The 11,417-nt window shown below is 49.3% G+C and overlaps 2 protein-coding genes across 2 annotated transcripts; both read right to left on the bottom strand.

Annotated features, from left to right (window-relative positions):
• Positions 1–201: 201 nt before the first annotated feature.
• LOC130719235 (uncharacterized) lies at positions 202–6,827 on the bottom strand. Its single transcript, XM_057569867.1, has 2 exons — positions 6,303–6,827; positions 202–1,704 (listed from the first exon to the last, which is right to left on the bottom strand). The coding sequence occupies exons 1-2, from the start codon at positions 6,825–6,827 to the stop codon at positions 202–204; spliced, it is 2,028 nt and encodes a 675-aa protein (XP_057425850.1).
• Positions 6,828–6,944: 117 nt separating this feature from the next.
• On the bottom strand, positions 6,945–8,117 carry LOC130719234 (uncharacterized). The gene has a single exon (XM_057569866.1). The coding sequence runs from the start codon at positions 8,115–8,117 to the stop codon at positions 6,945–6,947; it is 1,173 nt and encodes a 390-aa protein (XP_057425849.1).
• Between the last annotated feature and the right edge of the window lie 3,300 nt (positions 8,118–11,417).

Below are 11,417 nucleotides of genomic sequence, written 5' to 3'. Positions count from 1 at the left end.
AGTTTGGTGCCCGGTGGGTCTTTTATTTTGTTCCGATCGGTTCGATGAAAATAGCTAAACAAAACGCTCCTGCTTGATTCATTAAATAACGCAAGTATGCCCGTCGGTTACAAGAGGAGGATTGAAAGTAGCTCCTTGATCCTAGACTTAAGAAAATGAAAGAAAAACAGAAAACCGATTCCAAACGTTTGATTGACCGCGCTAGCTGTAGTAGCGGTTCAAGTTGGCGGCATTCCAAGTGCGGGGGATTTTTTCGCCCGAGAGCTTCTCCAACTTGTAGGCGCCGGTGCCGGTTGCTTCAGTTATTCTGTATGGGCCTTCCCAGTTGGCGGCCAACTTGCCTCGCTCGGTTCCTCGGGCTCCGATGCTGGCGTTGCGGAGGACTAAGTCCCCTGGTAGGAACACGCGGTGGACGACCTTCTTGCTGTAGCGGATGGCTGCATGCTGCTTCGCGATCAACTCCCTGCAATTGGCAACGGCTCTCCTTTCGGCGAGAAGGTCCAGGTCTTCATTGATGAGTTGGTCGTTCTGTCCCGGGTCGTGGCCCATGGTACGAGCGCTCGGCTCTCCAATCTCTGCTGGGATCACCGCCTCTGTGCCGAAAGTTAGGCGAAAGGGGCTCTCCCCAGTCGTAGAGTGCGGCGTTGTGCGGTATGCCCAAAGGACATGATCGAGTTGCTCTGCCCAGTTGCCCTTAGCGTCGTCCAGCCTTTTCTTGAGCCCTCTAAGGATTACTCGGTTTGCCGCTTCGGCTTGTCCGTTCGTCTGGGGGTGCTCCACAGAGGTGAAGTGGTGCTTGATGTGGAGCCCGTCTACGAGCTCCTTGAACCCTTGGGAGGCAAACTGTGTGCCATTGTCGGTAATAAGTACTCCAGGTACCCCGAATCGGCTGATGATGTTCTTGTAGAAGAAGCGTTGTATGCGGGCCGAAGTGATAGTTGCAAGGGGTTCTGCTTCAATCCACTTGGTGAAGTAGTCTACCGCGACGACCAGGTGTTTCAGCTGTCCTGGCGCGGTTGTAAAAGGTCCCAAGAGGTCCATTCCCCATTGGTGGAAAGGCCAAGGGGAGACCATAGTCGAGAGCCGTTCGGGTGGGGCTAAGCGGTGGTCGGCGTGTTTCTGGCATGGGTCACAGCGTTTAACGTGGTCGGCTGCGTCTTTCTCCAGGGTGGGCCAGTAGTAGCCGGCCCGGAGGACCTTTCTCGCCAGAGAACGCCCGCCGGGGTGGTGGCCACAGCTGCCCTCATGGATCTCGGCGAGCACATACTCTGCTCGTTCCTTTGATAAGCACTTAAGAAGAGGAGTGGAAAATCCTCTCTTAAAGAGGTCTCCGTTCACCAAGGTGTACCAGGAAGCGTTCCTAGTCAGCTTCATGGCTTCCGACTTGTCGGGTGGTAGCCAGCCCGTTGTGAGGTTCTTAACAATAGGGGTCCTCCAATCGTCGTCCGTGCCAACGCTCAAGGTGTGGATTCTAGTGGATCGGTCGGGGCCCGCGATGTACGGGAGGGCCAGTGTGCCCTGAATGACTGTCCTGTTCAGTCCGGGTTTCCCGGTGCTAGCCAGCTTTGCTAGGGTGTCCGCGCGGTCATTTTCAGCTCTTGGGACGTGGCGGAACTCCACCTTACGAAAGGTGGCAGCCAACCGCTTCAGGTGGGAGAGGTATTGTTCCAGAATCGGGTCCTTGGCCTGCGCCTCCCCGTTAGCCTGTGAGACCACTAGTAAGGAGTCGCAGCAGACAAGTATGTCCTGCGCCCCCAGGTCCCGCGCTGTCACCAGACCGGCGATGCAAGCTTCATACTTGTAACACCCCGATTTCGGTGGCGTCACTTTAGTAACCAAAATAAACTTAATGCGGAAAAACGTGAATATTTTTTTTTTTCGATAATAACTAAGACAAGACGGAATTAAATAAAACCCAACAATAATAATAATCAGAACTAATATACAATATATAAACAGCCCCCGCTGTAGTAGTAACCTCGTCACGAGTAAACCTCCAGTGACGGAAAGAAAAGTGCGACGCCCGTAGGCAATATATACAGACCAAATGAAAAGGGTGAAGTGCCCACAACACCATCCCTCAAAATTGAGAATCAGCTGACCCAATGGCCTGAAAATAAGACCTCCTAAGTCCAACCAACTCTCTGTGATTCCCGTAAGGAAACCACACAAAAAGCTATAGGCGGATCTACCCTGTCCCCTAAGTAACAAATGAAGCAAGACTGTCAGAGCTAAAAACTCTACTCCTACACTAATCCCAACTCGAGGAGCTCATATTAACACCCAAAACTATGTGTCAGCATGATCGTCGTCTGAATCAGAATCCAGAACGACCAAGTCTATCAACTCTATCCGTCCTCCCCTCGCACCTGCAACGCTCTCCGAAGCTGGACTCACGGGCTTAGGGCCCGAACCCTGATCATCAATGATCGCAACGGAGGGTGCACTAGACCCTGCCGAAGGCACTCCCGCTGGAATCTCCTCTGAGGGATCCTCCTCCTCTGAAGATGACGGTGGCGGCGGTGCTCCTCCAAGACCTGGTCCGCAGTGAACGCCCGGTGGCAAGTTGAAGCTGATAGAGCATCGCCTCAACACTCCTGACCTTAAGAGTCCTCCACTGTCCACGTGGTCCTCCATGACACGCCCCGAATAGGTCGCTCGGTGGCTCGCGGGGTCAACCACCCACGACCCGGGGTCGTCCTGATCTATCATCTCGTACCTAATCCCCCCCGAAGGGTGGACCATGTCGAACCAGTCCGCAATATTCATCTGACAAAAGGCGTTGTCCGCCAAAACACACACAGAAGACGCGAGGGTCAACTCTAAAGAACTATGTAGATAATAAATCCAATAGGTACAAATAATAGATAGCCACTTAGGCTTATAGCTAAAGATATCATTCCTAGAGTTGCATGTTCCACAATAACATGAACGCAATAATAACACTTAGCATGTTACAAGTAAGATAATCAAATAGCAATCACACTCAACAACTAAATTAGTATGCATGTTGCATGATATGTATGCAGGTTAACCCAGTCAACCAATATGCAATCCGGAACGGATGGACATCAACGGATCAGCCCTTCACCAGCCACGGTGGTGCCATTTCGGCCCGCGTGCCTCTTACTCCAACAACAACGGTAGTCAGATCAGCCGTAACCCGTAGGTCTGCCATTTCGGTCTGCTACAAGAGACGTCTACAGACGCTCTATCACGGAAATCCGGGTCTTATGACCATTTTGGAATCCGACGAGGTCCAGAGTACGTCCTGTGTTAATACCCCATTAATGTTGCATGAATGCAGGATGATTAGTCAACCAACGTCTCCGATCTCACTCGACACGTCGCCACGTGTTCTAGGTAAATTAAAGTCTCTAAAATCTTACCCTAAGGCAAAGTCGATTCTGCGACAAAAGACACACTTCACAACACACATCGCTGCTCCAACAGCACAAGAGTATCACATACTCGGGAACTAACGGTTCCCCGGACTTATCCCCAGGATAGCCCAACAACATCGCTGCTCCAACAGCACAACAACCAACGCTGCTCCAACAGCACAACAACAACAGACTCAACACTTGGATCCGACGACACTTCTCGTTTTTCCAAACTATGATTTTCATCCAAAGCCTCCTTTCGAGATTATTACCCTTACTTAAAGATTTAGAGGTTGTTTAATGTCTTATGAATTTTCTTTTCCAAATAATATCCTTTTTAGTCTTATCGCAATTCCTATAAGTTCTCGGGATCTTCGAATCCCCAAATGACTCCAGAGAATGTCTCGATCCATAAACCCTATACAAGGCCCGAACCTCGTTCGTCCTATCAAACTTTCTCAAAACTCTCAAAATAAAATCGGCATGACCTGCCCGCTATTCTCACCATTCAGAATCTCAGATTTTCAGTGTAAAGCATATTTAAATCATCACAATCAACAACATGTCATATATCAATAAATCGCATCATAAACACTTAGCACTTAGCATATAAAGCATGCACCACACATCCTAGATTACCCACATAGCATATAGCATGTAAGTCAATCTTCAAAAACATTCAGTAGATGAATCATCTACATTGTCAGCCGAAGCCTCAGAAAACATTTCCAATCACACACAATCTCAGTGCATAAACAGTAAACAATGTCGAAATGTCGACCCTAAGCATTAACTAGAGATTCAGTGAGAAGCCCTCACCTGAAGGTTCTCCAGCAAAAACTTCAAACTCTTCTTCACAAGCAAGGTGTTGATCCTCAGGAAATTCCTCAAAATCACCTTTAGAACAAAACCACAAAAATCAATCAGAATCTATCGGAAACTAAGCTATCGATACTTACTAAGGTTACTCGAAGTAATCTATACTCTAAGGTACGATAATCTAGCGCGAAAAGACAATTTTTCGGAAAAAGGAAATTTCTTCCTCCCCCTTAATAGCTCTCGGCCACTATAGGTAATTGTAGGGTTCGATTTTTCTTCGATCAAACTTGGTTCCTATGCTTTCATAAGCCGTAACTAAGGGTATTCTGAACTCGGAAAAATTATCGGATCAAAAACTGTCGCAGGGGTATTTTGGTCATGATTTTTAACTTAGGATTTTCAAAACTGAAATCCCAAAAATAAAATTTTGCAGGGACGTCACCAACGACGTTTATAACAACTAATCCTACTAGCACTAAGCTAAGGCGATAGTTTACAGCCTAAAGATTGGAACTTTACTCAAAAACTACATAAAATGGGTATTTTAGGTTCAAATTGATTCCGGCGGAATTCCGGCGACATAACGGAAAATCTAACCCGGCAGAAGTGATCTTGGGCATACATAGAAGAGGTTTAGAATCAGAAATGAAAGATTCAGGATAGTTTTGCAAAAACCCATAAACTATCCACTCAGAAAACTCTACAAAAAAGCTATAGAAAAAGCGATCAGAGGTAAGGATTAGCGACTATACCTCGAAGCCTTGAAGTAGCAACTAACGGATCAACGATCAAGCAAACAATGAAGAAAAACTCTTCTTCCTTCTTCCTTGTTCTTGGCCGCGGTTTAGAGGAGAGAAAATGGAGGAAAATTGTGTTTTTTCTTCCTTTATTTGCTATATATAGAAGGTGGAAATTCGCGGGAAAATGAAAGTTTCGCGAATCTGATTTTTCCGGCATCATTCTCCATGAATTCTAAGATAGGTTTTGGCAAAGGAATTCCTAAGCTAAAAAGATGTCTCCTCGTATTTTTGGCAACTAATGCAAAGTCGGTGCAAAGTCGGTGTAAAACTATTTTACCCGATAAGTTGCTTTTTGCCTCGAACGTCGGAATGGAAAACTTCCTTCTGAAGAAAGATTTAAATCATCAAGAGAAATGGGTGTACGCGTGTAGAATATCCATTTGAAGCTCTGAATAGATAAAGTCTTCATTGTCGAGAAATTCTAGGGTTTTGAAATACCAGGGATTCGGTTTCGGCAAACTTCCGATGATTGGAATCGGGCGTTCGTAGATCCTAGAGTTTCGCTTCGAGACGATCGTGATATATGGAAAAAGAGAAGTTCTAACATTTCTTTGAAGATTTTTGGAATTAACTGCCAACGTGCCTAAAAGTGAAAATTAGCTATATACTAGGGTTTCTGACCTAGGTTTAAGCGTACAACGTTCGTGCTATAACTTTTATCGATCATAATGCAATCCTTGAACTTTTCCTGAACTTTCTCCTTCATAAATATATTTCATTAAATAAACTTTCGTTCAGGTTTCCCTTCACATTACATCAACCCTAATCGTGAATAAGAAGTTTATTCACTTAGCATGAACTTAAAAACTCGGGCCTTACAATACTCAGCTTGGTTGTTAGTGGCCGGGAAATTAAAGCGTAGCGACTGTTCTACGATCATCCCTGAGTTGCTTTGTAGGACGATCCCGGCGCCGCCCCCCTCTTTGTTGCTCGAGCCATCCACGTGGACGACCCAGGAGATTTCCGCCGGCGTGTCTTCTTCGCTCGTGAGTTCGACCAGGAAATCTGCTAGGACTTGCGCCTTGATCGCCCGTCTGGGCTCATATCGAATATCATGCTCGGAAAGCTCGATCGACCAACCCACCATTCGACCGGCTAGATCCGGTTTATGGAGGACTTGCCTGACCGGTTGATCTGTGCGGACAATGATGCTATGAGACTGGAAGTACCTTCTGAGTCGCCTGGCCGTGGTCAGGAGGGCGAGTGCCACTTTTTCGAGCATCTGATATCTTAGCTCAGCTCCTTTGAGCGAGCGGCTGACGAAGTAGACCGGAAGTTGGGCTCCCGCTTCCTCTCGTACCAGCACGGAGCTCACAGCCTTGTCTCGGACAACTAAGTATAAGTATAGGGGCTCCCCTGGCTTTGGACTTGATAGGATCGGTGGGGAGGTGAGAACCTCTTTCAGCCGGGAGAAAGCCTGTTCGGCCTCTTCTGACCAAGTAAAGTTCGCTCCTTTCTTTAGCAAGGCATAGAGTGGTAAGGCTCGTAGGGCAGCCTTCGGGAGAAACCGTCCGATTGCTGCCATCTGCCCCGCCAATTGTTGGACTTCCTTGACCGTCCTAGGGCTTTTCATTTCTACAATAGCCTGGCACTTTTCGGGGTTTAGTTCAATCCCACGATTGGTGAGCATATATCCCAGAAACTTCCCGCTCTTGACTCCGAAGGTGCATTTTTCGGGGTTGAGGCGCATGTTGTACTTCTTCAGCTGTTCAAACACGACGGCCAGATCGGCTGCATGATCGCCCCCCTTTGGTGTTTTCACGATGATGTCATCAATGTAGACTTCGACCGACTTCCCGATCAGCGCCCCGAAGATTCTGGTCATCATTCGTTGGTAGGTGGCCACTGCGTTTTTCAGGCCGAATGGGAGCATAGTATAGCAATATGTCCCCCGATCGGTTATAAAAGCGGTCTTCTCTTCATCGTCTCTGTACATCGGAATCTAGTTGTACCCAGAATATGCGTCCATGAGGGACAAGTATTCGTACCCAGAGGAGTTGTCCACCAAGGCATCGATGCTGGGGAGGGGGAAGGGATCTTTAGGGCAGGCCTTGTTCAGATCCGTGTAATCCACGCACATCCTCCACTTCCCGTTGGATTTTTTAACCAGGACCACGTTCGAAAGCCAAGTGGTGTACTTAACTTCGCGAATGATCCCGGCTTTCAGAAGTTCCGTTGTCTGTTCCTTGATTGCTTCCTGTTTCTCCGCGCTCATCTGCCTCTTCTTCTGGGCCACTGGTTTGAATCTACGGTCTACTGATAGCTTGTGACTGCAGAATGCTGGGTCGATGCCCGGCATATCTTCGGACGACCACGCAAATAGGTGTCTGTTACTTCTCAGAAGGGTCTCCAGTCGGTTGGACAGATCCTGAGGGAGGTCTCGCGCCAGTTTGGTGGTTTGCTCGGGGCCACGACCGATCTGGACTGGTCGTGCTTCCCCGTCCGGCTTAAGACGTTGGTCCTCTCTGGATTGGTCTACTCGCGGATCGATGTCTGTCAAGCACGCTCCTGCTCGAAGATGGAAGTTTTCGACCCTTTTGCCTCGGTCGGGCTCTTTCCTCTTGCGATCCTCTCGCGCCAATCTGCAGCTAGAGTTATAACACCCCCTGGCCATGGCTAGGTTTCCGCGTACGGAAATTGCCCTACCGACCCACGGGTATTTCAGCATCAGGTGGTGGGTGGAGATGATGGCTCGGTAGACATTAAGGCTTGGTCTGCCGATGATGGCGTTGTAGGCTGTTGGGCATTTCACCACTAAGAACCGGGCTTTGATAGTCCTGCAAACATTAGGGTCTCCTAGGGAGAGGTATGCATCAAAATATCCTAACGGTAGAACTCTGTCCCCAGTGAAACCGATCAAGTCATGGTCATAGGGGATCAGGTCTTTCACAGATAAGCCTAGGGTTTTGTAAGCATCATAAAACATAATGTCAGCAGAACTACCTGTATCGATGAGTACTCGCCGTACCTTACCGTTTGCGATGAGGGCTTCTACGATGATCGGGTCGTCCTCCTCGCCGGTGTCTGTGCCGTAGTCGTCTTCTGTGAAGGTGATGGGAACTTTCTGCTGCGGCGTACGAAGGGAGTGAGGACGAGGTCTCCCAGCGGCTGACATGATAACTCGCGTGCTTTTCTTCCGACTGTTGTTTGATGGTCCACCTGCTGCCCATCCTCCAGCAATCGAGCCGACGTCGACCAGGTTGGTCCCGTGGTGGCGTCGTACATCATCTTGGTCCCGCCGGTCTGGAGAGCGGCGCCGATTCGGACTTCGACGGCGTTCGGGACTCCTGCGCCGGTCGGGGGTTCTATGACGGGGGCTCCTTTCTCGAGGAGGTGTACGTGCACGATTCCTGGGGGGGTCCTGGCCCGGGCCCTGGGTGGGGTGGGTGATCGTCTGGTAGGTGGCGAATGCGGACGAGGGGGGTTGCCCGAGGAGATGGCAACATACTTTGACAATCTCCCGATTCTAACCAGCTCTTCCACCTTGTCTTTCAGATTCAGACATTCGTCCGTGTTGTGACCGGGGCTGTCATGAAATTCGCAAAACCTCTTGGAATCCAGCTTATCCCCCCGTGTGAGTAGCGGGGGGGGGGTTTGTCCCTGAGGTCGGTAGAGGCTCTCTCCTGCAAGATGCGGGAGAGGGAAGAGTTCAGGGGGGTGTAACTATCGAACCTCTTCCGCTTCTGCTTTTTCTCATCCTGGCTCTTCCGTCGCTGTTCGCGATCGCGCTTAGGTTCACCCGGGTCTCGGGTTTTCTCAGAGGGTCGATGGCCTGGGTTTTGATCGGTGGACCTTAATGTTGCAGCCTCCTCCATGTTAATATACTTCTCTGATCGGGCCTGGAATTCCTCCAGCGTCCGGGCCTTCTTTCCATCCAAAGAAGTTAGGAAAAGACCTGGCCTAAGTGCTTGTCGTACCAAGATCAGGCGGACCTGAGGGAGGAGGTCCGGAATATCTCCTGCTTCTTTGTTGAAGCGGTTAAGAAAAGCCTTCAGGGATTCCTTCTCGCCTTGCTTGATCAGAGCCAGAGTTTCTTCTGACTTCGGAATGTTTCTTACCGAGGAATACTGGGTCAAGAAGTTGGACATGACCCCTTCCCAATTGTGGATGGAGTTGTTGGGGAGGTTTTGGAACCAGTTCATCGGGCCCTTCCCCAAGCTCATCGGGAAGCAGCGGCAGTAGATCGGGTCAGTAGCTCCGGCGTACTGCATGGCTCCCATGAAGAAGTTGATGTGCTCCGTCGGGTCAGAGTCACCCTCATAGAGCTTCATTTTGGGCCTTGACCACCCTGGGGGGAAAGGAGTCGCCATGATGTCTGGAGAGAGTGGACCATTGATCGTCTGAGGTAAAGTCACCAGGGTGCCATGTGGGCGGACCGGGTCCCTGAGGGGTTCCCTGGTGGAAACGGGGCTCCTCCGTCCGGAGTAACTTCTGCGCGGGGAGTGGTACCTGCGGTGATGGGGGGGTTGATTCACGGCCCTTTCAGCGGTTTGTTCTCGGCCATGACCGTTGTGGTAGTCTGACGGGGGAGGTGGCCTCCTTCCCGTTTCCCCCTCCTGAGAGAACGCCGGTTCTTGTCTAGAGAGATCTTCCAGTTCCTCCAGCTGGCGGAGGCGCGCTCGAAGGGCGCGGATCTCGTCACGAGTGTTGCGGGCCTGGACATTGCGCTCCTGCCCCTCCTCAAGAGGATGTTCCTCCTCCATCGCCCTAACCCGGGCCTCCAGCCTGCACAGGGCTTCGTGCGCGGCATGGGGGGTAAGGATCCCTGCCTCCGGGGATCGTCCCCGGGGGGGAGTCGGAGGGGTAGTCCTCTGGGGCCGGGGGGAGTGTTGGTGGTTCGCGGATTCGTCCAGAGTCTCCACATGACCCTCGGGGGTTCGGTTGAAACGGCGAGAGGTCTGTCGGGTTTCTACCATTGCTCGTTGCTGCTGCACTTGTCTCTGACGGCACGTGGTGAAGGAGAAGTTTACTCGATCCCCACAGACGGCGCCAAATTATCGGGCGGATCACGAGAGCGGGGCTGCTGATCGAGGAAGTGAAGCCGATGTGCTGGGTTGTTGAACGGACCCGGGAGGGGCTCCTGCAAGGGACTCCAATGCCAAAGTGAGTAGGGGAATCGAGTAAAGGGGTAGCTGAAATTGGAGAGAATAACGTACCTTAGAGTGAGTGAGCTGCCCCTCTTATATACAAGTTGGAGTATTAGGGTTGGAGCCATGCAACGTCATGCATGGCTCGTACTGGTGGGTCGAGGGCCGTTGGATCCCTCTGCTCCCTCTGCGATTTGCAGTGATCCAACGGTTTAGATTGCCTAGGGGGCCCACCATCCAACCACCCTAATTCCGTAGGGTGGTTGGCTTAGGTCAACCCCTAGGTGGTGGGGTCCATGTCCTCGGGCTGGGGATGAGCGCCGTCCCGCTCGTGGTCGAGTCCACTCGGGTGATTCCCTTACCTGGTCGTCTCGCTTGGTGACACCCTTTCCCTGGTCGTCTCGCTCGATGACACCCTTTCCCTGGTCGTCCCAGAACAAATTGTGATTCACAGGAAGCAATTGGAGTTGGCAAAGATGATGCTTACAATAGAGGAAAAAGATATACATGTCATACAAGTTGCTAAGAAATTGATTAAGAATTGTTTGATTCCTTGAGTATTTAAGAAGAGAAAAGAGTCTTGTTGATCCTCTTGCTAAAGGATTGACCAAGAAAGTTGTCTTGGATACGTCGAGAGGGATGAAGCTTAAGCCTTGAGAAAGAAGAAAGTATGGTGCATACCCAATTTGTTGGTCAAACTAAGTCATATGATTACTCTTTTGTATGCATTACATTCTCATCCCTATGACACGAGGTAATGCTATTTTTTAAAGAGATACATAGTCATTTATGGTGGTGCTATTGAGACGCACTTGATATATATACGATAAAGTGCTTTTGAGACGCACTTGACTTTCAAATAAAATTATTAAAAGAAGTTTATTCACAACTGACATGTGTAAAAGTGCTTTGTAAGACGCACTTAAATGCTTATGAGACGCATTTAAAATTTATGTAAATAAATATGTGAGTGAGATGGTAAAATCCGTCATCTATGAAAGACTTGGACAATCTTTCTAAAATGCTCACATGTATCCCAAGGTTCAGAAAATGGCTTTAATATTCTATCGCGGAGTCTCTACATTTTAAAGTCATGGTGTGTGTAGTGGAGGTTCCAACCAAGTCAAACTAATTGAAGATTCGTTCACTTTTTCGACAAAAATTGTTACCTCACTTCACTAAGTGTTTTTTTTTTATACCAATAGCTTACAAAACAAAAGAAAAGAAAAGGAGAGAGGGTTAAACCCTCATGAACAAAGTGCTCATTTGGTCCTCTCTCAAAAAAAGGCACAACTCCTTGAATAGGAGTATCCCATATCAGAAGCTCA

Source organism: Lotus japonicus, chromosome 5 (genome assembly GCF_012489685.1).
Source record: "Lotus japonicus ecotype B-129 chromosome 5, LjGifu_v1.2".
Taxonomy (NCBI): Eukaryota; Viridiplantae; Streptophyta; class Magnoliopsida; order Fabales; family Fabaceae; genus Lotus; species Lotus japonicus.
Note: the sequence above shows the minus strand (reverse complement) of the source record. Positions and strands in the feature narration are given on the sequence as shown.

Excerpts from the sequence above, each read along its gene's own strand:
- LOC130719234 (XM_057569866.1), bottom strand. The coding sequence starts at position 8,117 with ATGTCAGCCGCTGGGAGACCTCGTCCTCACTCCCTTCGTACGCCGCAG.
- LOC130719235 (XM_057569867.1), bottom strand. The coding sequence starts at position 6,827 with ATGACCAGAATCTTCGGGGCGCTGATCGGGAAGTCGGTCGAAGTCTAC. Across the intron at positions 1,705-6,302 it reads AGGCTGTGAGCTCCGTGCTG|GCTAACGGGGAGGCGCAGGC; the intron begins GTACGAGAGGAA and ends GTGGTCTCACAG.